The sequence below is a fragment of the Ochotona curzoniae genome, unplaced genomic scaffold (assembly GCF_017591425.1).
Source record: "Ochotona curzoniae isolate NIBS_2020 unplaced genomic scaffold, NIBS_Ocur_1.0 scaffold_4701, whole genome shotgun sequence".
Lineage (NCBI taxonomy): Eukaryota > Metazoa > Chordata > Mammalia > Lagomorpha > Ochotonidae > Ochotona > Ochotona curzoniae.
Window position 1 is genome coordinate 30,916,734 of NW_024467122.1, and position 25,134 is coordinate 30,941,867.

Here is a 25,134-nt window from a genome sequence, read left to right on the forward strand (position 1 = left end):
CTCAAACACAATATATTTTCAAGCTTGTGCTGATATAATGGGTCCTGTAACAAGACTATTTTAGCAATATGAACCCTATTGTCATCTCAATAAGCAGCCCAGGTAAAAGTATTTGTTGTTCTAGCCATATGTGAACTTAATAATTGGCAATAATATAGGATTATTAACCAAGTTCTGAACTTAGACAAAGTATCAAGCTGTATATAATTCAGGATTTAAAGCAGATTAGTTCTGTAATTTTTGGAAGATCTGAGTTAGAAAATGGGATGATAAAGGAATTAAGTTGAAAAAACAGCTAGGCTAAAAGAAAAATATTAAATTCTTAGTGTTTATATTATCATTGTATTTGCTACTCATGATTTGTTTGTCTATAGTTTTTATAACTCTACTGAACGAAAGTCACTATAAATACCAGTTCTAGTTCTCTGAATAAGGATTGGCAACAAATAAATGCCCCTTTAGAAATACTCATTATTTAAGTGTTAAGGAGAAATAACCAAAAAAAGGAGCTTGACATTTGTCACCCATCTGTCACTTCCCTATTATTGGTTACATTTTACATGTTGATTCTATAAAGTCCCTAGATTGTTTCCACAGACACAACTTGATTTTTCCTCATGAAAAGTCATAAAATATGTGATTTTCCCTCCCATCCCAGTAACAAAAAATATTTTCCATAATCATCTTGGAGGTAGTAGAACCAGCTGATGGGATTAGATATTCTACTTACATGGTCTTAATAGTAAGGTGTTTTATGCTGTTTCAAGCAAGGTGGGAACAGGACAGAGGGAAAAAGTTTGAATTTATGTTGGCAATGACAAAACTGAGGTTCATTGAGGTTATTTACTATAGTGCAGCTAGTTAGTGTAAGTGATGCAAGTTACTAAGAAACTGCTTCATTTAACCTGCATGCTGTTGTGAGGTAGCTGTAATTACGTTCTACATTTTACGTATCAAGAAAATGACACTTGAGACACAACTAAAAAGGAAGTAATAGGATATAAACTCAGTCTGACTCCTAATAAATACACTGTATTGCTTCAAAGTAGGTAACATTTTAGAAAGCCTTCAGTATTTTTCCACAGATGTTGCTTATCACCTGTCTTCAAGGAGATTTTTGACTTGCTCATTTTTTTATATCAAATATCAAATTTTGACTTGCAGTTTTAAACATGTTGTTCCAAATAACTTCATTCTTCTATTAGTCTGACATCTTGAATTTAAAAACCTTTCAAAGCATAGGAACACGAGCGTCCTCACATAGTTTAAGTATTTAACACATTTTTTTATTTGACACAGTTAAAAGTAATCTGCCGTTTCATTGGTGGATCATTTCCTTAGGTCTTTAAGGTCTTTGTTCTAGGAAATTATAGTTGTCCACAGATAATGTAGGTTACAATGCCAGCTGCTGCCATAAAAGGGAGCCAGTATACTTTACAGTTGTCTACCTGGTACTGTTGTTAGCTTTAGAGTGTCTGTGAACTTTGTTTGGCTTCATGTTAAAAAATGATAATTGAGAAAACTTTAGATCTAGGATTTCCCTGGCACAGAAAAATACACGGTCTGTCATTTGGGCTAGATGAGGCCTCATAGAAATGACTTTGGTATATGTGCAAAGTATATATGGTCAGTTAACTACTGTGTTGTCCCGTTTCTGGATTAAATGTCATGTAATTGACAGCAGTTGAAATCAGGCATTATCCCAGAGCCCAGTTTTTCTTAGTAAAGGACAGTACTTCAGTTCTCTGGGTTTAGTTTTGTCAAGCTATAAACTTTAATAAGGGAAATCATCTGATGGAAGGTTAAGGAAATAGAATGAGATTAGCCTAGTGATTTTTAACCTGTAGTCCGAAGTGCTCTACAAGTTGTTCAGAGATGCCTGAGGGCAGTTGGAGGGAAGCTGGAGTGATGACCTGGCAGAACACCTTTTCTCACCCCACTTTAACAAGGGCAGCTTTGAGCTGTTATGTTGAGCTTCCAATAAATATTTTGGTTTTTGAAGAATTTGAAACTGTTGATCTAGACTTACCCTTTTAAGGAAAACGAAGCCCAGATGAAGTGATTTGACTCCAGGGTATCTTAACTAGGCAGTGGCAGAACTAAGACTGCCACATTATCTGACTCTTAATCTGAAGTTGTGTACACATTTATGATGTCACAGTGTATTTAGAAAATGCAGGGAACTCTTTGTATTATTTTTGGGTTAGAAATTCTTCAAATTAAAATAGTAGGCATGTTAATGATGATAAATTAGTAAGGACAACAGTGCCTAAGTCCTTTTAGCTTTTTTGTTGTGATGATTATAACTTGTACTTTGTTATGGTTTCATCTTAGAATATGTGTAAAAGAATATTTTTAGGTAGAATCCAGTTTTCAAAGTAGACCGTTCTTTGAAGTTTAGAGTGAAAGGGGATTTATTTCTAATTCTAAAATGCATGTTAATCATGTTTTGAAACATGTAAGTGCTTGTTGTTGCTTTGGAAATTGTCTTCTCTTTGTAGGGAAAATGTTAGTGTGTAGTTCATGTTTTGGGACTTGTAGGTGCAGACTAGGCAGAATATGAATGTTTTTATCTAGTGTTGATTTTTGCAAGCTTCCTGAATGTTATTGTTTGCTGTTTCTTTCATCATTTTAGAAGGCCTTATTCCCAAATATGTAAGCCGATTTGCACTAGAATAAAGTATTTATTTCCTTAAAGATTTAACAGAGGCTTTGGATGAAGATGCAGACCCCACAAAATCTGCACTGTCTGCAGTTGCATCTTTGGCAGCTGCATGGCCACAGTTACACCAGGGTATGTGTGGGTTTTATTTTTTTGTTTGGCTTTTTATTTTCAATTTATAAAGGTACATTTTGTATTAGTAAATAATTATTTGTAATCTAAATAACGGTTTCATTTTTAACAACTATAGGTTGCAGTTTGAAAAGCTTGGATCTTGACAGCTGCACTCTCTCTGAGATCCTCAGACTGCACATTCTAGCTTCAGGTGCTGATGTCACATCAGCAAATGCCAAGTACAGATACCAGAAACGAGGAGGGTTTGACGCTACAGACGATGCTTGCATGGAGCTCCGCTTGAGCAATCCCAGTCTGCTGAAGAAGCTGTCAAGTACTTCCGTGTATGATTTGACTCCAGGTAAACTGCAAATCGCATTTTACAGCCTGCCCACTTCCTGCCTGCCTGTGTGTCTCATGCCTAGGAAAATGAAGTGGCTGATGAAAAGTTCTAGTAAGTCAGTTTTTAAACTTGTTAAAGGTTGGCTGGTTTGTTTGTTTGAAGGAGTTACAGAGACAGAGAGATCTTTCGTTTGCTGGTTTGCTCCTCAAATGGCCACTGCTGCTGGGGCTGCTTCAGGCCTGAGTCAGGAACCCAGAACTCCACCCAGGTTTCTCACATCAGTGGCAGAGGCCTAACTGCGTGAGAGCCATCATCCAGGGCCTTCCCAGGAATATTAACAGGAAGGTGGATTGGAAACAGTACCTGGGACTCACACCAGTCCTGATATGAGTTGCTGGCATTGTTTGTAGTGGTTTAACCCGTTGTGCAACAACACAGTTCCCCCTTTTTTGCATTTTTACATTAAATGACAAAACAGAAGTTTGTGGTTTTTGTTTTGTTTTGTCATTAATTATCCAAAATTTATTTACATCTCTTTTATAGGAGAAAAAATGAAGATACTCCATGCTCTCTGTGGGAAGCTACTGACCCTAGTTTCTACTAGGGATTTTATTGAAGATTATGTTGATGTATTACGACAGGCAAAGCAGGAGTTCCGGGAGCTAAAAGCGGAACAGCATCGAAAAGAGAGGGAAGAAGCAGCTGCTAGGTAAGAGAGTTATGCTCCTGTAAGATAATTAGTTATTTGCATCTAAATCTATATTTTGTAATGTATTACAGTGTAACACTGATGTTTGATGGCTTTACAGAGAAATTTGAATGGATTACTACATTATAGTTTTTAATATGCTTTGGAGAATTTTCCATAATTTGGTAATTAAAGACAAGATATCTTTACAGTGCATAAACTATAACAGTTTATTTTAACTTTCAGAATCCGTAAAAAGAAAGAAGAAAAGCTTAAGGAACAAGAACAAAAAATGAAAGAGAAGCAAGAAAAGCTGAAAGAAGATGAGCAAAGAAATTCGACTGCAGATGTATCCGTAGGGTATGGTTCGAATTATACTGATTTTCTTTAACCGTCTTAAAAATCAGACACCTGAAACTTTAAAGTTTCAAATATTTAGAAAAGCAGTTTTATTTCTTTCTTTCTCTGTCTCTCCATCTTTTTGTTTTGTTTTGTTTTGTGTTTAAAATTGTTTTTATTTGAAAGGCAGGATGCCAGAGAGAGATCTTCAACACTCATCATCAAGTGACCACCACAACCAGGGTTGACCAAGCTGAAGCTGAGAGCCTGGAACTGCACCTGGCTGGCAGGAGCCTAAGCCCTGTAGTCATCCTCCACTGCCTTCCCAGACACATTAACAGGGAGCTAGAAAACAAGCAGGGTTATCCAGGTCAGAAAAGCATACTTTGTTAAGATGGCAAGCCATAGCACCCACATAACTCCAGTGCTGGCTCCCAAAGAAGCACTTTTCTATAGGTACATGGCAATTGTGTTAGCAAGGCTGTGAACACACTCCTATTGTATGTATTAACAATTCCCAAAAAGTTTCTGTTTCAAACTAATTCTAGGGAAGCAAGAACTCATCGCTTCATAGAATGCATGTTAAAAGCAATAATTTATCAGATAAAATTGTTTTTTAACCAATAACATTTCTTGCATGAATTGCTCCCTCGTCCACTGCCATCAGAATCATAGGGTATGCACCATATTTCTTAGAGTTCTCTGAGCTTTGTACAGGAACAAGAGTGTGATTAGAGAAAGGTTGTTACAGTGTAGGGAGTGACAGCATTCCCTTAAGTTTACGTTAAGTAAACTAGAGTTTGCCCGTGAATTCTGTTATACTGAGAAAGATTGGTAAAAATTGGCTATGAAAACGAAAGATTGGCTACAAAAATGGAAACTTTTTCGTAATGTAGAAGAGAAGCTACATTCAGATCAGATAATAGCCTTTTTGTTTTCTTCATACAAAAACTACAATGGAAGATTCAGAAAAATCTTAGTATTCCAAAATTGCATACAAACTTATATTACAATTGCTTATAAAAATTTGGACTGGCTCGGTGTAGCAAGCAGTCACTAATTGCGAAGCTAGCGTCCCGTATAAGCCATGGTTAGAGACCTAGCTATCTCACTTTGATCCAGCTCCCTGCTAATGCAGCTAGGAAAGCAGCAGAAGATAGCCTAGGTGGTTTGTCCCCTAGATGCATATGGGAGACCTGGAAGAAGCTCCAGACTCCTGGTTTCAGCCTAGCCAGCCCTGGTCATTGCAGCCATTTGGAAAGTAGACCAGTGGTTACAGGTTTAACTAAATTGCCAACAACCAAATAAAAATATTTAATTTGATTTTTTATCAAAATTAAGAACTTCCATGCTTCAAAGGAACACTGTCTCTAGGCTGTCTCTAGGTAGCCTAATGGGTTAAGCTACCACCTCCCAGTGCCAGTTGGGACATGAACTGGTGCCCATATGGGATCCTGGTGCTTGCAAGGTAAAGATCTAGCCAGTTGAGCCATCGTATTGGGCCCTCCTATGAATTTTTTAAAATGTATTTGAAAGCAAAGAAAGAGTCTAGCCACTAATTCACTCCTTAAATCTTTTGGCAGTCCCTGGCTAGGACTGGAGCTGGGAGCTGGGAGCTGGGAGCTTAATTCAGTGGCCACCTCTGCTACCTCCAAGGTTTGACATTTGCAGGAAGCTGGAGTCAGAAATATAGCCAGGCAGTGAACCTGGGTGCTATAATATGGGTTGTGGGCATCTTAACTGATATCTTACTTAACTATTAGGCTAAACTCCTGTCCCATCTTTATGAAAATTCAAATACCCTGTACTTCAAAGAGTGAAGAGTGTACATTCACCCAACAATGTGTGTACAAATATTCATAGCATTACTTTTCTTCTTTTTTTTTTTTTCAATTTCAAAATTTCTAACAGAGAAACAGAAAAGCTAAGAGCGTTCTCATCCACTAGTTATTCCCCAAATGCCTGCAGTGGCTGGGAGCTGCAACTGGAAGTTGAATCCAGGTTTCCTCTGTGGGTGGCAAGAACCCTGCCTCCTGATTCTTCACCACTGCCTCGCAGGGTCCACATCAGCAAGAAACTTGAATCAGGAGCCAAAGTGGAACTTATTCCTCCCATGTGAGGTGTGAACTGTGTCGTAACCTGGGTCCCAACGGCCAGGCCAGATGTCTGCTCCAATAGCATTATTCTTTATTTTTCCTTGTGTTTTAAGCTTTCTTAATTTGATTTATCTTAAAGGGAGAGAGAGATTATCCCTCTGCTTGTTCATTCCCCCGATGTCTGCCACAGCCAAGATTGGCCAGGCAGAAACCAGGAGCCAGGAACTCCATGTAAATCTCCCAGGTCGTGTAGGTAGCAGGGACACAAGTACTGAGCTGTATGCTCGAGTACTGTGCTGCCTCCCAAGGAGGTCTGGGAACAGTCGAAAAGTGGTAACAAGCCCAGTACAATAGCCCAGTGGCTAAATCCTCCCCTTGAATGCACTAGGATCCCTTGGATCCCATATGGGAGCCAGTTCATATCTTGGCTGCTCCACTTCCCTTCCAGCTCCCTGCTTGTGGCCTGGGACAGCAGTCGAGGACAGCGCAAAGCCTTGGGACCCTGCATCTGTGTAGAAGAAGCTCCTGGCTTCTGGCTTCAGATTGGCCCAACTCTGGCCATTGCAGCCACCTGTGGAATGAACCAGCAGATGAAAGATCTGTCTTTCCTCCGTGTAAATCTGACTTTTCAATAAAAATAAGATAATAAATTTTAAAACAAAACAAAACAAAACAAAAGGTAGTAATAGCCCAATGCCCTTTAGTTGATGGGTGGATAAGTAAAATCATATTCCTTTTCGTAGTATAATTATACAAAAAAAAATTACTCGTCAATACAAAGAAATAGAGTTCTGATAACAGCTACAATGTGATTAAATTAGGGAGTATTTATCTAAGAAGCTAATCACACATATTGGAAGATTCCTTCTTTAGGAAATGGTCAGAACAGACAAATGTATTGAGATAGGAAGTAGTTGAGTGGTTGCAAGGAGCAGCAGGAAATGGAACTTGATCACAGATGGGTTTAGAGTTTTTGATTTGGATTGCTGAAATTGATTGCCAACCTTGTGACTATACTAAAAGTTGCTAAATTATACTCTGAGATAATGGCTTTTGTGGTGTATAAATTATGAAACATAATTCAAAAATTGAAACAATTTTTTTCAAAGACAAATAAGTTTGGTGTACATGCTACATCTTCACATTACTTACAGCTTCATATCATCTTTGGCTCCTGCATATGGTCAAGCTTGCAAAACCCCACTTTGGCTGTAGCACATCAGTGATAGAATATATTTCAAAGCTTATATAATCTTTATTTTAGACAACATAATAAACAATCATGTGTGTTCACTCTGCCTGCCTAAATCTGTCTGAGGTTTGCTTCTTTCCTCTTAGTTTCTCTACTCATTTCTTTCTGCTCTGAACCACCATCAACTCTTAGCCAGCCCCCTGGATTAGGAAGGTGTCATCCGGCCTGGTGTTCCCTTCCTGCTTTCTCCACATAGTGACCATAGTGCTTTCTCATCCGTCACCCTCTACTTCTCCACCCTCCAGGTTTTCCCCCCATTCCTTTTTGGGTAATCCTCTAGCAGACCCAGCATGACGTGACTGCCTTTTTTTTTCTCATCTGTGTTGGATTACTACTTTTGCATTTCTGCTTTCTTTCAAAATGACAAGGTCTTTCTTTCTCCGTCAGCATCTCCCCTACCTGCCTAATCTTTCCTCAGCTCCCTGGTCTCCCAGGTTAAACGTTACTTCTCTGGGCCTTCAGCCTTTCTTGTCCCTACAACTTGATTTAGTTCTCCCTGAAATGCACTGCTAGTACTGAGAAGAACTATTTCAGTACTTTTAAATTTTAAAATGGTTATGCAGTTGTTTTCTCTGCAAGACTATGAACTCTAAGTCATGTTGTTTGCTACTTCCTAATTATGCCTGGTACCTCATATGCAGGCAGTAAATATTTCATGAGTGGAATTATGTTCCTTAATACATGTAATCTTTGTTTTCACTAAAAGGGAGGAAGAAAGGGAAGATTTTGATACTAGCACTGAGAGCAAAGAAACTGAGCAAAAGGAACTGGACCAAGATACAGTCACTGAAGATGAAGATGACCCTGGAGCACTTAAAAGGGGAAGAAGAGGTAATGGAACTTTTTAAGGGCATGCTCATTTATCGCTTTTTAATTGATAAGTCACTATACTAATTCAGCCACTCTGGAATGTGTCATTTGTGATTCCAGGTGTACATTGTTTATGATTTTTTGTTTTATTTTTAATGCCCACCTAATGGTCATGTTGAATTGTTAAAATAGGGACTATTTGTGAAGAAATGACATTATAAAAACATGATGACTATACACAGGCCTGCACATAGAGTCTTATATAAACACATATATTATTCATTTTGAAAGTCAGAGTTGGGCCCGGCGCGGTGGCGCAAGTGGTTAAGGTCCTCGCCTTGCACGCCCGGGATCCCATATGGGCGCCGGTTCTATCCCAGCGGCCCCGCTTCCCTTCCAGCTCCCTGCCTGTGGCCCGGGAAGGCAGTCGAGGACGGCCCAAAGCTTTGGGACCCTGCACCCACATGGGAGACCCGGAAGACGCTCCTGGCTTCGGATCGGCATAGCATTGGCCGTTGTGCTCACTTGGGGAGTGAATCATCGGACGGAAGATCTTCCTCTCTGTCTCTCCTCTCTGTATATCCACCTTTCCAATAAAAAAATAATAAAAATAAATCTTTTAAAAAATAATAAAAAAAAAAAAAGAAAGAAAGTCAGAGTTACAGAAAGAAGGAGAGACAGAGAGGAAAAGAGATCTTCCATCCACTGATTTACTCCTCAGCTGACCATAATAGCCAAGGTTGAGCCAGGTGGAAATTATAAGGACTGGCAAGATAGCACAAAAGGTGAATTCTCCAGCCTGTGGCACTGGCATTCCATATGAATGCCAATTTGTGTCCTAGCTGCTCCACTTCACATCCAGTTCCCTGCTTGTGGCTTGGGAAAACAGTACAGTACAGGTCAAAGTCCTGGGACCCTGCACCAGTGTGCAGACCCAGAAAAGGCTCCTGATTTTGGATTGACTCAGCTCCAGGCTCGGTGATAATTTGGAGAGGGGAATGAACCAACAAATGGAGGATTTTTCTAACTATCCTTCTCTCTGTAATTCTGCCTTTCAAATAAAATAAAGCAAATCATTTTTTTTTTTAAAAAAAAAGGTGGTGGTTAGTAAAAGGTAGCTTGTGTACCATATCTGGCCTGCCCCCTACTGTGTTATAACTCATAAGCTAAAACTGTTTAAATAATTGAGAAAAAATACCTGGAAGAAAAATGATAATAACTGTCCTTTACTGGAGCTTTATTGAAAGCAGTCTTTCTCATCTGAGTAGTTGTAATAGATCCTGTGACCCACAGAGCCTAAAGGATTTTACTGGTTTGTTCAGATAGTTTGCTGATCCCTGCCTTAAAAGGAGGGCTATATGGATGTTCGACAGTGTGTTAGTCTGCTTGGACTGCAAACCATGATGGCTTGAACAACAAGAAGCTGTTTTCTCATAGTTCTGGAGGCTAAAAGTCCAAGATCAAGGTGGCAACAGAGTTCGTGTCTGTGAGGTCTCCTTGGCTGAGAGCAAGAGCTCTAGTATGCCTTTTTCTTTCTTCCTTTTTTTTTTTTTTTTTAATGTATTTTTGTTGAAAAGTCAGGTTTACAGAGAGGAGACAGAGCCAGAGAGATCTTCCATCCACTGATTCACTCCCTGGAAGGCTGCAATGGCCAGAGCTGAGCCAGTCAAAAGCCAGGATCCAGGAGCCTTTTCTGGGTTTCCCAAGCAGGTGTAGGATCCCAAGGCTTTGGGCTGTCCTCTACTGCTGTCCCAGGTCACAAGCAGGGAGCTGGAAGGGAAGTGGAGCATCCAGGACATATAAAATCTTGGCACTGTGTTCCAGTTCCAGCCCCTGTGTCTCCTACAGTACAGGTCACTGTACTGGCAGATTAGGGTTCCACTCTGTGACCTTAATTATTTCCTTACAGTCACTTTTTCCAAATAACATCACATTGGCAATTCTTCAACAATGTGAATTGGGGTGGAGCAGGGTTCAGTCCCTAACAGTAGTGACCTGGAATACCTTTGTATCATTTTTCTAGTGAAAGTGTAAAATGTGTAACAGTGATTCATGTTCTTGTGATTTTAGGGAAAAGATATCCAACTGGATTTAAAGACCTTCGAAGGCAAGAAGAGATCAATTGTGGAACAAGAGAGCCCCTTAATATTGATGAGGAAGAAGCTTTAAAGCAAGAACACCAACGAAAAGAGAAGGAGCTCTTAGAAAAAATCCAAAGTGCCATAGCATGTACCAATATCTTCCCCTTGGGCCGTGACCGTATGTACCGGCGGTACTGGATTTTCCCTTCCATTCCTGGATTGTTTATTGAGGAGGATTACTCTGGTCTTACTGAAGACATGCTGCTGCCTAGACCTTCATCATTTCAGAATAACATGCAGGCTCAAGATCCTCAGGTGTCCATCAAAACCGAAGAATCCTTGATGTCTGAGCCTACCTCCAGCATGGACCAAGGTCTGCGTGATGACTCTGCGCAGCTGCCTAAACCTGTGCACAAGCCAAACCGGTGGTGCTTTTACAGTTCATGTGAACAACTGGACCAGCTTATTGAAGCCCTTAATTCCAGAGGATACAGAGAAAGTGCCTTAAAAGAAACGTTGTTGCAAGAAAAAAGCAGAATATGTGCACAGCTAGCTCGTTTTTCTGAAGAGAAATTTCATTTTTCAGGTATGTTTTCATTGATAACTATTTATTTCTTCTGTGATCTCTGCTTTTCTGCTTAGAGTTGGGTCTGTGAATTCTTCAGTTCTTCCTAGGAATAAGAAACTATAGATTAAAAAACAACATAGATCACAGTTCCTTCTTTTGAAGAATAGCTTTAACATATCACATACTTAACCTTTGTAAAGTTACAGTTCGTGAGGTCCCGGCATGATGGCTCAGTTGGTTAATCCTCAGCCTTGCAATCGTCAGGATTCCATAAGGGCATTGGTTTGTATTTTGACTGCTCCACCTCCCTTCCAGTTCCCTGCTTGTGGCCTAAGAAAGCAGCAGAGAATGGCCCAGGGCCTTGGAACCCTGCACCCACGTGGGAAACCCTGAGCAAGTTCCTGGCTCCTGGCTTCAGATCAGCTCAGTTGTGGCTGTTGTAGTCACTTAGGAAGTAAACCAGGGGCTGAAAGATCTTTCTCTCTGTCTCTCCTCCTCTCTGTATATCTGCATTTCCAATAAAAATAAATAAATATTTAAAAGAAAAAAAAAGTTACAATTCCTGTGTAGGTGTTCGGTGCAATAATTAAGAACACTGCTTGGGTCACCTACACCAGTCATGGCTCCGTTTCAGATTCCATCTTTGAGCTAATGTGTATGCTGGAGAGAGCAGGTGCTGACAGAAGTATTTGCTTGTCTACCACCCCCATGAGAGGCCCAGGTTGAGCTCTCAGCTCCTGGCTTTGCATGGCTCAGCTCTGGTTATTGTGGGCATTTGGAGGGTGAACAAATTGATGCAAGTGGTTGTCCATGTATCTTTCAAGTAAATAAAACTGTTTCTAAAATATGTAATTCTGTAGTCTTTAATATATTCACAGATCTGTGCTATTATAAGCATTAATTTAGAAGTGTTTGGATCAACCTTGATTTCCATTTGTCCTGAATATATAACTAAGAGCTTGCTCGTGCACGTGGTAACTCAGCTTAATCTTTGGGGAAAGGGCTAGATTGCTTCCCAAAACAAAACTACGTTATTTTCGCTTCACAGTATACGAGGCTTGCAATTTCTCCATGACCTTACTAATAACTTTTTGATTACAGATATTCTACTGAATATGAAGTAACTTTTCTAAGATTTATTTATTTTTATTAGAAAGGCCAATGTTTACAAAGAAAAGGAGAGACAAAGAGAAAGCTCTTCCTTTTGCTGGTTCACTCCCCGAGTGGCCACAGCAGCTGGAGCCAGGCCGATCTGAAGCCAGAAGCCAGAGGTTTCTTCTGGGTCTCCCATGTGGGTTCAGGGGCCCAAGGCTTTGAGCCGTCCTCGACTGCTTTCCCAGGCCACAAGCAGGGAGCTGGAAGGGAATTTGAGTAGCTGGGACACAAATCAGCGCCCATGTGGGATCCAAGTGAATACAAGGGAAAGATTTAGCCACTTGAATACCTTGCCAGGCCTGGAAGATTGAGTTCTTATTTTTTCTGAAACAACTAGGTACTCAATAAAGCTGGAAACCAGAAAGTGGTCACATATAGATTCTCTAATAATACAATTTCTGCAGTGTCCTGGAAAATCCTATCTAAATTCTGACATTCTAACAGTCACATGGTGTGTTTGCCTTTGTTAAGAGAAGTCTTTGATTACAGTTTCAGAAAAGCCTCAAACTGATAGCAAGCCTGTATATACTAGAGGCAAATCTTCCAGTGCGTGTGATTCATCTCAGATGTCTGCAGAAAAGCAACTTGAACTGAGACTGAGAGATTTTCTTTTGGATATTGAAGACAGGATCTACCAGGGAACATTAGGAGCAATCAAGGTTTGTACCTTTTCCCTTTTTTAGTGTATATAATTTGCTTATTTAAGGTTGAAGTCATACTTGTTCTTTTTGTTTTGAAATATAAGGCACCTGTGTTTCAAATAAAAACCTAGGAGTGATTGTTTTAAGTGTATGCTCCTACACAAAATATTTATAGATTAGTATATGTCTGTTTTAAATATACTGTATAACTGTTTTCATAAACAATTTAACATGAGAGGCATCAATTTTTAGTATTTTTACCATATGCTTTTTCTAATATTTTCACCAGATTTTAAAATGCATCAGGATATTCTCTAGACCAGCTCCTGTATTCTCAGCTAGTCTGATTGGTTTGTTTATATTACCTATTTAAAATCTCTTAAGTGGAGCCTAGTTGTCTGGCTCAGTGGCTAAATCCTTGCCTTGAAAGCTCCAGGTTCCTATGTGGGCACTGGTATGTATCCTGGCTGCTCCACTTCCCATCCAGCTCCTTGCTTGTGTCCTGGCAAAGCAGTCAAGGGCAGCCCAAACCCTTGGGATCCTGTGCCCACCTGGAATACCCAGAAGAAGCTCCTGGCTTTGGATTGGCTCAGCTCTAGCCATTGCAGCCACTTAGGGAGTGAACCAGTGGATGGAAGATCTTTCTGTCTGTATCTCCTTCTCTTTGTAAATCTGCCTTTCCAATAAAAACAAACCTTTAAAAAAAATAAAAAAGTAAAATCTCTGTTTAGTTATACTTAATATTTTTTATGTCAAGTACAATATATATTTGTTTTGTTTTTTTAAGATATATTTATTTTTATTGGAAAGGCGGATATACAGAGAGGAGGAGAGACAGAGAGGAGGATCTTCCGTCCAATGATTCACTCCCAAAGTGACCGCAACAGCCAGAGCTGAGCCAATCTGAAGCCAGGAGTCCAGAGCCTCTTCTGGATCTCCCATGTGGGTGCAGGGTCCCAAAGCTTTGGGCTGTCCTCAGCTGTTCTCCCAGGCCACAAGCAGGGAGCTGGATGGGAAGTAGAGCCTCTGGGATTAGAACCAGCGGCCATATGGGATCCCGGCATGTGCAAGGCAAGGACTTAAACCACTACGTTATCGTGTTGGACTGATATATATGTTTTTATGACAGTTTTTTTGCTACTATCAAATGAACAGTCTTAAAATTGATAGTGTTTTCTTCAAATATAGAAAATGAGGTATTAAAACTTTCATCTATGAATGATATGAATACCATTTTGATCACTTAGTGACCTTAGTTTTAGATTTTTTTTTTATTCAGAATTTGTTTTAGGATATCTAATACCCCATTTTATAAATTCATTGGCCTTCCTGTCTCTTATGATTGATATGTACCTTTTTTCAGGGCTAATAATTTGGATTTTGTTGCAGGTTGCAGATCGACACATCTGGAGGTCAGCCTTAGAAAGCGGGCGGTATGAGCTGTTGAGTGAGGAAAACAAGGAAAATGGGATCATTAAAGCTGTGAATGAAAGTGTAGAAGAAATGGAAATTGATGAACAAGCAAAGGTCATAGTAAAAGACAGGTATAAACGTTTTTTCTGAAATTTATTGTGAGAACCTTAATATTTTTTTCATTTTTGAACCATCATCATAATTTGTTTCCAGAACTTTTTCAACACTTGAAACAACTCTGTTCCCATTCCAATGAATTGCCATCCCCGTTCCACTAAGATCTTAATATTTCTAACCACTGAAAATATTTTTTTAAACTTCAGTGTCTGTTACTTATGCACTAATGCAACCAAAAGATAACTCATTAAACTAAATATTTCTCAGGATTTTTTTTTTAATCTTTGAGATTAAAACTTTTATTAACTTCAGGAAATAACTGCTGCTTTTCTGTGTAGGAAAACTTCGAAAATTTTAGTAGACTAAAATATTAGTTGAACTATTAATCAGAGTCTGTATCTGTAAATCAACAGATACTTCTACTTTTCAAGGTTATTTTTAACCACTGTATGCTCTTAGGCAGTTTTTCATTTGGAAGGGAATTGTAGAGAGACATGAAGACAGCAGTTACAGAACAGGGCAGGGCTGTGTGGAAGGTTGGATGCTCAGTGCAGATCTACGTACGACGTGGGAGGACTGCTTGTCTTAGTGAAACATGGAAAATAGTGAGTGCCTGCCTGCTGAGCTCTGAAGGTGGCACAAAGAGGAGGGACCTTGTACAAGGGCTTACAATTCCTAGGATTACACTTCTGGCAGTTACTTTAGCTGGGCCGTGGAGATTTATTGCTAGAAGGACCAGAAGGCAAGTTAACGTACCATTTAGGAGACAGCTGTAAGTGCCCTATCAAGAAACTGAAAAAAGAGGCAAAGAAAATCTGAGGCTACAGAAATGGGAATGAGCTGCCTGAGCTGTGTGGACTGTAAGGTCCGTGATGATGTCACCCCTCCAGGTTCTTTCCCACAAGCCCTCTCTGCCTCTGCTGTCTGTCCTCTGCCCTCCTGATTGAATATCCTCCCTAACCCTGAAGGTGTACCACAGCCCAGAAGCTGAGGGAAGGATTCTCACACAGTTGGAGAGAGCAGTTAAATAAATTAATGGGCTAAAGTTTCTGAAAATTCAGGGATTGCATTTTTATTTTTTTTGTAACTGTTTTTAATCATCATAAAGTCTTGATTGTCTTCATTGTAGACTTTTGGGTATAAAAACAGAAACTCCAAGTACTGCCTCAACTACCACAAGTACGCCACAGCCGGTGAGCAGGGTGGTTCATCATCTGGCAGGGGCGCTCTTTCAGATAGAGCAGGGCATTGAGCGGCGTTTTCTCAAAGCTCCACTAGGTAAGGATCTGTTTTTAAAGTTCTCTCTTAATTAATGGGATTTTAGGGGCTAACATAAACAAATTGATGACTTTTAAGAAATGTATGCTACGTTTTTATTTTAAAAGGTGCGTTTTTAAGCATCATTTGTCTGATTCACTCCAGATTTTTTTTTTTTTTAATAAAAAATACCACTCAGAAGAAGTCATTTTACTTACCAATAAAAAAGACAGGGAGCTATACAATGGATCGATTCAGTAATCCTTAGATTGCAAGCACCATCATCCCATAAGGGTACCAGTTTGTGTCCTGACAGCTCTACTTCCCATCCAGCTCCCTGCTTGTGGTCTGGGAAAGCAGTCGAGGATGGCCCAAAGCCTTGGGATCCTGCACAACATGGAAGACCTGGAAGAAGCTCCTGGATCCTGGTTTTGGATCAGCTCAGCTCTGGCCATTGCAGCCACTTCAGGCATAAACCAGTTTTGGAAGATCTTTCTCTCTGTATCTCCTTCTTTCTGTATATCTGCCTTTTCAATAAAAATAAAATTTAAAAAAAAGATTAAAAAAAAAGAATTGATAAGGTGAATGAGATATGCTTTCATATGTACAGAAATAAAGGCCAAAACTAAGTGCTGGCACCATGGCATTATACTTAAGCCTTCACCTGCAGTGCTGGCATCCCATGTGAGCGCTGATTTAGGTCCTGGCTGCTCCACTTCCATTCCTCTCCATCATTCTAGAACTAATCACATTGATAGCACCAAGTTTTTCTAGAGAAAATAATCATTTGAAAAAAGTAAATGAGAAAAAAAAAGGTAACAATTTAGTGGATAATTTTAGATAAACTGTGGACATTGTTTATGTCAAGTCATGCTTATGATTAAACGCTTAGGTTATGAAAAGAATTCTCAACTATTAATTTGAAATTAGGTAACAGAAATTAATAAAGATCAAAAGGCAAATTAAAAAGAACAAGAAAAATCAGTCTTGTGTGAGAGTAAATTTTCAGCTTTTTAAAGAGACTTTTGCTTTTTCTTTAAGGATTTATTTTACATTTTAAAAGGTTTACTTATTTTATTGGAAAGGCAGATTTATAGAGCGAAAGATCCGCCCACTGGTTCACTCCTCAAGTATCTGCAACAGCTGGAGCTGAGCTGATCCAAAGCCAGGAGTTTCTTCTGGGTCTCCCACATGGGTGTGCAGGGTCCCAAGGCTTTGGGTCATCTTCTGCTGCTTTCCCAGGCTACGAGGAGGGAGCTGGATAGAAGTAGAACAGCTGGGATATGAACCAGTGCTCATGTAAGATCCCGGCGCTTGCAGGGGTAGCATTAGCCAGTCAACCTTAGTGCTGGACTCCATTCTACTTTTTATATTGCTGAATACTAATATGCATTTAGTTTTGTTTTGTCTTGTTTTTATTGGAAAGTCAGATATACAGAGAGGAAAATCTTTCTGTTCATTGGCTCACTCCCCGTGCAGCTACAACAGAGTTGAGCCAACCCGAAGCCAGGAGACAAGGAGCTTCTTCCAGGTCTCACACATGTGCAGGATTCCAAGGCTTTGGGCCATCCTCGACTGAATACCCAGGCCACAAGCAGGGAGCTGGATGGGAAGCGGAGCTGCCGGGATTAGAACCAGCGGCCATATGGGATCCCGGCATGTGTGCAAGCAAGAACTTTAGCTGCTGGGCTACCACATGAGGCCCAATATGCATTTAGTTTTTCAAGGAAAACGTTATATTTGATCCTTTGAAGTCAAAATGGGCTTACAAAACAAAATCTTAACAGTTTGCTTTCTACATTTTATGCTTCTACCAATCAGACTCTTAGTTTGGCATATATGAGTACAAAGCTGAGGCTGCTGGTCCTTGCGACACTTAGCTTTTACTGAAAAGAATGCCCAACTATGAAGCTTCTGTTTACTTTTTTCTACAAAGCACTTATTCACAGCTTTTTTTTTTTTCTTTTTTTTTTGTAACTTTTGTTAGCATAGGGAGAACTATAGGGCCACTAGAGGGACCTGTAGTGTGTGGCTACATGGATTACTGTAAAGCAAAGGAAACAACAGAAAAGTTGAACCAATTACATATGTATTTGTTAGCCTTATTACCTCAGGCTACTCTGCCGGACCCAAAATATTTCTACATAAATATTAGTGCTGGGCAGGGCTTTGGTGCTGCAGTTGAATCACCACTCGGGATCCCTGAGACTCTGATGCACATCTTGGCTGCTCTGCATCTGGTCCAGCTGTGTGCTGTGCTGCCCCTGTGCCAGAGACCCAGGCTGCCTGCCAGCCTCTTAGGCCAGGCCTGCTCTGTACGGGCATGTGCGGAATGAACCTCTGGATAGATGAGCTCTCTGTGTCTCTGTTTCTCTACCTTTCAAATAAACTGAAAATAAATTTAAAAACTTTTAAAATATTAGTGGTGAAAATTACTCTTGGGAAATACTAGCAATACTTAATTTAAAAATAGTTTCTAAAGTGTTAAATGCAGTGGCTTTTACATGTTCACCATTTACAGCCAGCCATTACCACCATCTAATACCAGAATATTATCATCAATCCCAAAAGAAACCTCATACACACTTTAAATTATAAGATAATATATCTTTAATATAAAATGAGGAGGTGACATACTTGACTTAATAGTAACATCATTTTTCAATGGCTTTCTAAATTAAATCAATTTGATGCAAAAAATTTGATTGAAGACACATTACTTTATTTTCCTTTTACTGTTGACTTTAGCCATTATGCTATCGCGCCGGGCCCTTCCTTTTACTGTTGAAATCCGCAGTCATTTGATTTGCATATTTAAAGAATTCCTTATGTCCATAAATAAGATGTAGCTCAGTTGATATTTTCTAAAGATACTTTCTAAAGTCAGCTTGGTGTTTTTATCACATGGCAGAAAAAAATTTTTTTAACCTGTCATGAAAATAATTCCAAGGGATGTGAAGATTTGCCTTGAAATTGTTTAATCATCTTCCCATTTCATTTAAGATGCCAGTGACAGTGGACGTTCTCATAAAACCGTTCTTGACCGTTGGAGAGAGTCTCTCCTTTCCTCTGCCAGCCTCTCCCAAGTCTTCCTGCACCTGTCCACCTTGGATCGCAGTGTGATATGGTCAAAGTCAATACTGAATGCTCGTTGTAAGATATGCCGGAAGAAAGGGGATGCTGAGAACATGGTGCTTTGCGATGGCTGTGACCGGGGTCATCACACCTACTGCGTTCGACCAAAGCTCAAGGTACTTTTTTTAACCTCTACACATTGTAACATGGCATCGTTGAGATTTTCAGCAGCAGATGGTTGAGGATCACTCACATGACTGTTTTTCAGACCGTGCCTGAAGGAGATTGGTTTTGTCCAGAATGTCGACCAAAGCAGCGTTCTAGAAGACTCTCCTCTAGACAGAGACCATCCTTGGAAAGTGATGAAGAAATGGAAGACAGTCTGGAAGGTGAGGATGATGACGTTGATGATGATGATGAAGAGGGTCAAAGTGAGGAGGAAGAATATGAGGTAGAAGAAGCTGAAGATGACTCTCAAGAAGAGGAAGCAGTCAGGTGAGTGTTCCCGAGCAGTACAGGAGAGGCCCAGGCCCGCAAGTCGGTCTCGGGGTTGTGCAGATGCACTGGTCAGCGGCCATCATTTTTTTAGGCTAACGTGTAATATGACAGCCTTAAGGTACCCTTGCTTTTTCCAAGACATTCCTGAGAAATGGATGGTCTTGGCCATCTGTAGATGGAAGAGTGATGCCAAAAGTTTGCTGTGTTTTCTTCCCGTACCCCTGCTGAATCAGCCCCAGAAAGAACTTCTGTAATAGCATATAATCAAGTGTTCTGCTGCATAGCCCGTGTGTCATCCAGCCTTGAGGGGCCCCAGTGTTTGCACTGTGGCCACACTGGGGCAGTCTCCCCTTGTTTGATGCATTTTTCGGGGATAGAGTGAAAGGCTACCTTCCTAGTGCATAAACTAGACTTACCTACTGGGACCTTTCTGTCACAGGCCTGCCAGTCACAGCAAAGGGAGTCATTGCTCTTTTTCTAACCATGCCTTCTACCTTACCTTTTAAACATCTGAAGCTCCTTTTCTTGCAGTTAGGGAGTTGAATGCAAAGCAAGGGCAAGCTAGAGCTATCAAAGTACAAAGGCCCACAGAGAGGGCGAGTAGAGGTTGAGCTGCTTCCTGGTTAAAGCAAGTTTAAGAGTACCAGCCTATCTTGCTGCTTGTGTGGGCTGCATTGTGTTAGGGGTAAAGATATAAAGAATTTGGGGAATTCTTGTTAATACTCTAGGCAAACTGGAAGCCCATGGGTGATGTATAAAAAGGAGATTTAATGGGGTTGCTTTTAAATCTAGTTTTGGATTATACAATCAAGATCAGGAAAGAGCATCGAGATTCTTGGCTTGGTGTTCAGCACCTGCAAGTTAAAGTCCTACTTCGGTGGCAGCCATCGCCTGTAACTGTGTTTAAAGAGGTTACCATGATTTGGAATCTGATTTTCATGGTAATGTACAGGCGTTAACAAGAAAACACTAAGTATTCTGTTTGCATTTCACAGAAATGCTTGACAACAAACTTCAGGATTCTTTGAAATGTTGCAACCTAAGCTTAAAAAGATGAATATAGGGAAAGCAATTTATACGGAACTTGTGTAAAACAAGAGGAATGGAAATACTTGTATTTGGTTTTTTGCCATGTGCAATGATTGTGTTTTCTAATGATGCTTTTAGCCCACCAAAACGAGGACGACCACAAGTGAGATTGCCAGTTAAAACAAGAGGGAGGTTTAACTCTTCTTTCTCAAGTCGTGGCCAACGACAAGATCCAGGAAGATACCCTTCAAGGAGCCTGCAAAGCACACCCAAAGCAGCTGTTTATTCCAGAACTCCTGGTAGAAACCTAAGGAAGATAAAATCTGCTCCTCCCACGGAAACAAAATCTTTAAGAATTGCCAGTCGTTCTACTCGCAATAGTCCTGGGCTGCTGCAGACAGACGTTTTTGTGGAACTGCTGAGCCCTCGAAGAAAACGCCGAGACAGGACAAGTGCTAATAATTCAGGAAATAGTCCCGACATCCCTAACTTAAGAGTCATTGCCACAAAATCAAGTGGGCAGTCAAGAACTTTTGATTCTGCTTCAAAGCTCTCTCTCCAAGACAGTGAATCCAAGAGACGGGGCAGGAAAAGACAGTCTACAGGTAGGAAGGATCTAAATTTAATTCTTCCTTTAAAAAAATTAAATAACTTGGAGGTACCTCACATTGAGATACTTCAGATGGTTTTCTAGGGCTTTCACTAAGACCCCAGCAATCTGAAGTCCCTTCCTTGAAGGGAATACTATTTGGAGAATTAAGGAACAATGTTACTGATCTTTCCACTATTAAGAACAATAATACAGTAAATTTACAGTGTTCTGTTTTTAGATTTGGGGGTTTTGTTTGCTTTAACTTAGTTTAGCTTATTTATTTAAAAGGCAGAACAATCAAGAGCAAAAAAATCTTCCATCTGATAGCTCCACAAATGTCTACTAGCCAGAGAAGAACTAGCCTGCAACAACCAGGGAGAGGGCTAAATGTCTGGAACAGCCAGGGATGTGCCATGCCAAAGCCGAGGGCCAGGAACTCCAGCTGGGTTTCCTATGGGGGAGGCAGGGAACCAAGTGGTTGATCCATCATCTTCTACCTCCCATGATGCACTTAGCAGGAGGCTGGGTTGGAAGTAGAGGCAAGATTGCATTGCAGTCATTCCATTCTGGGATGATTCAATAGCTGTGTTCTTTGTCTTTTCATTCCTGTCCCCTTTTTAAAAATATTCATAGTAACAAAATTTTGACATTTCCTCCAAAAAGGAGACTTGACCCAGCATTAGCTGCTGCAGGCATTTGGAGAATGAACCAGCAAGTGGAAGATAGCATATTCACTCATTTTCTTTCTTTCTTCCTTTTTTTTTTCTTTCTTTGTTTCTTTGTTTTTCTTTCTCTTTGTCACTGTGTGTGTGTGTATGTGCCTTTCAGATAAATAAACCTCTAAAAAACAATTAAAAGTGTGTCCATATACTAAAATTTTATAAGGAGAATCCCTGAGAATCACTTTATCATCATGCAAGGTAATTTATATACAGGCCAAGTTTACAGATCTAAAAAGAGTATTTACCATCTAAAAACATGTTTGGAAATTTGGGTACCAGAACTGCTTAATTTCATATTCCTATTGTTGAAAATGTGTCTAATATTAGGTATTTATTTTGTATTAGCTCGTTTTGTAATCTGTTCCCAATGAATGTTTAATTCAGTTGGAAAATTTTTTTAAGTCAAAAAGGAAATGGTGAGTATTTTGTCCCACCTTTCGTCTCTTAAGAAAATAAGTTAACATCCCAGGCCTAGAGTCTCTGTTCATTTTGGTTTGTGTTTTTAGTTCTGTTTAGCTTGTGATGATGAGCATTTTGCCTTGTTTTAACCATTTACTTAGAGTCATCTCCTGTGACACTGAGCCGAAGGAGTTCTGGCAGACAGGGAGGAGTTCATGAACTGTCTGCTTTTGAACAGCTTGTTGTGGAATTGGTACGGCATGATGACAGTTGGCCATTTCTGAAACTTGTTTCTAAAATCCAGGTAATAATATTACTAGACGTCTTAAAATATGCTCACGTGTGTTATCTGCTTTGCTCTGCTTGGCAGCTGGGAAGCACTTGAAAACACTTGTTATTGACTGTTTTTAGAAACCCAGCTGCAGGTTTGGTTGCTGTAGTGAATGGGGAAATAGATAGCAAATTCTTTGGTTACTTTTATTTTTTCCCTTCAGTAACTTCTAATTCTGTGTTGATTCTTTATAAATAATGACAGTATGTTAAAATAACTTCTGTGTTTTGAGCAAAGACTGAACGGAACTAATTCAAATAAGTACCATTAATTCTTACATAAAACAGTGATTCTCAAATTTTCATATTCATCAGAATGAGTTGGAAGACTTGTGAAAACAGAGTTTAGGAGCAAGTGTTTGGGCTACTTTTAAGACATTGTGTCCCAGATTAGAGTGGCTGTGGTTCTCACTCTAGCTTCCTGCTAATGCACTCTCGGGGAGGCAGAGGTGATGCTCCTGGGGATTGCGTTCTTGGCTCCCGGCCTGGGCACTGAAACAGCACCAGGAATTTAGGGAAGGAACGGATGGGAACTGCTCTGTCTCGGCCTGATTCTCTGTCAAACTATTTCTGGGCTCCACCCCCAAAATTTTGATTCACTAGGTCTGGGATGTTTTGTATTCAGACCCAGTGATGCAGATGGCTTGGTCTAGAGATCATTTTAAAAGGGGGGGTTAGGTACTCTTAAGTAACAGCAATGGCGTAACACAGGATAAGGAGGTAGTGCTGTGGTGTTGGTGTTGGTGTGCTGAACATGAAGTGCTCTGAAGAGAGAGAGAACAGTTAGCAGAGCCAGCAGTGAGAAAGGGGGACGGCAGCTAGTGGGAACGGGCAGAGGGTGTGTGGGAGAGACTCACAGGACTGGGCTGCAACAACTCTTCAGTGTGTTGATGATGCTTGCTCAGTGAAAAGGTGACATCATCAGACTTGTGCTTGGAGAGCGCTAGAGCAAGAGCATCAGGGATCAACTAGTACTGAACAGCTAGTTATGTGTGTAAAACAAATTCAACTTTGTGTACCTATCTACAGCAAGTAAGAACAATGACTAAGCTCATAATTTTTTTTCCTTTTCATAGTAGATTTTTGATGGTATCAAATAGACATCTGCAACATGCCTGAATATGTCACATGATTTTAATGGACTAGTAGTAGTCAGGAGTGAATATGAAGTAGTATTAAACCACTTTTTTGCTGCAAAAACTTTATGTATTATACTAATTTCCAATAAATTTCTGTATGAACGTAGATATTTTGAATTATTTTACAGGTCCCAGATTACTATGACATCATTAAAAAGCCCATTGCCTTAAATATAATTCGTGAAAAAGTGAATAAATGTGAATATAAGCTAGCGTGTAAGTAATGTTTTCATCATTTCTATTTTAAAAAATAAAAAGTTTTATTTAAAATTTTTATTTAAAAAGCTAGAGGGGGTGGTTTGTTTGTTTGCTTTAAGTAATGTTATGTTAACAAAGTTATGTACGTTGGTACATGTGGCAATGAAAGATGGATTAAGAGTGTATGAGTTAGGGCCCAGCATGGTAGCCTAGCGGCTAAAGTCCTCACCTTGAACGTTCCTGGATCCAGTATGGGAGCCGGTTCTAATCCAGTTCCCTGCTTGTGGCCTGGGAAAGCAGTTGAGGATGGCCCAAAGCCTTGGGACCCTACACCTGCGTGGGAGACCCAGAGGAGGCTCTGAGCTCCTTTGGATCAGCACAGCTCCAGCTGTTGCGGCTGCCTGGGGAGTGAATCATTGGACAGAAGATACCTCTCTGTGTATCTGACTTTCTAATAATTGTGTAATTCCAATAACAGTTTTGAAGTTAACAGTTGAAAGCCTAACTTCTGCTGCCTTGTTTTAGAATATTCTCTAAGAAAAAAGTGGGCTTCCTTTCTTATGAGGTTTCAGTGTGATACAAGTAAATGTTAAATTTATGATTTATGTACTTTCATTCTAATCTTGTTTGTTTTTTTCTCTCCAGCTGAGTTTATTGATGACATTGAGTTAATGTTTTCCAACTGCTTTGAGTACAACCCTCGTAACACAAGTGAGGCCAAAGCTGGAAGTAGGCTTCAAGCATTTTTCCACATTCAGGCACAAAAGCTTGGACTCCATGTCACGCCCAATAACGTGGACCAAGTTAGCACACCTCCTGCTGCCAAAAAGTCACGAATCTAATTCTATCCTTCTAAAGGATATATTGAGGAAAAAGAAATTGTTCATGAAAAAGGAACATTAAATCATGCTCTAAAGCAGACGTATCTATAAAGCAATAACAACAGATTGACCACATTGAAGTGTGGCCTGCACTATATTCTCAATTTTATATTAAGCACTCAGGAGAATGTAGGAAAGATTTCTTTGCTACAGTTTTGTTCAGTATCTAATAAGTTTGATAGCTGTATTGGATACAGTACTGGTTTACAGAGGGATTTGTACATTTTGAGATCATTCATGTGTCCATTTTTTTAACCTGTGATTTATTTTGTCATTTGATTTTTTTTAGAATTCATGGTGTTAAGGGAGATATATTTGAACAGATAAATCTCCTGTGGCATGATATAGAAAAATGGATTTAGGTCTTAAGAATTGTTGGGTGAGCGCTTTCTTTCAACACTACACATGAATGGATCCAATGTTATATCTTTGAAGTGCTGTACCAGTACTGGCTGGAGGTATTAAGTCTGAGTTTATTAACTAGATATTTATTTAGCAGTCAAGATAATTTGTGAATTTGTTTTGTATTTATAAAATTTATACCTGGAAACTGTTCTTTAATTTTTTAAACATTTTGCTGTGGTTTTGTTTTATTTTTCTGACTTCCTTAATGATCAATCAAAACAGGTAACACCCTCCCCTGTCCCTGACAGTTCTTTTGGTTTTACAGAGCTGTTCCAAGTTGCTTTGTGCAACTTTTCAAGTGTACAAATAAAATGATACTTTTTTCAAGTA

General features: G+C 39.8%; 1 protein-coding gene across 3 annotated transcripts in view; it reads left to right on the forward strand.

Moving 5' to 3' along the window:
* The window catches only part of BAZ1A (bromodomain adjacent to zinc finger domain 1A), an 82,143-nt gene extending 57,009 nt beyond the window's left edge, over positions 1–25,134 (forward strand). Inside the window, exons 13-27 of one of the 3 annotated variants that reach the window (XM_040969628.1) lie at positions 2,699–2,794; positions 2,913–3,137; positions 3,663–3,828; positions 4,054–4,167; positions 8,201–8,325; positions 10,375–10,971; positions 12,604–12,767; positions 14,139–14,293; positions 15,409–15,557; positions 18,540–18,787; positions 18,880–19,106; positions 20,277–20,743; positions 22,013–22,155; positions 23,449–23,536; positions 24,164–25,134. In XM_040969628.1, coding sequence (XP_040825562.1) covers positions 2,699–2,794; positions 2,913–3,137; positions 3,663–3,828; positions 4,054–4,167; positions 8,201–8,325; positions 10,375–10,971; positions 12,604–12,767; positions 14,139–14,293; positions 15,409–15,557; positions 18,540–18,787; positions 18,880–19,106; positions 20,277–20,743; positions 22,013–22,155; positions 23,449–23,536; positions 24,164–24,360 — 3,161 coding nt within the window. In that variant the 3' untranslated portion in view covers positions 24,361–25,134. Of the gene's footprint in view, positions 1–2,698; positions 2,795–2,912; positions 3,138–3,662; positions 3,829–4,053; positions 4,168–8,200; positions 8,326–10,374; positions 10,972–12,597; positions 12,768–14,138; positions 14,294–15,408; positions 15,558–18,539; positions 18,788–18,879; positions 19,107–20,276; positions 20,744–22,012; positions 22,156–23,448; positions 23,537–24,163 lie in introns of all 3 variants that reach the window. The other 2 variants (XM_040969627.1, XM_040969629.1) reach the window with 2 other exon arrangements.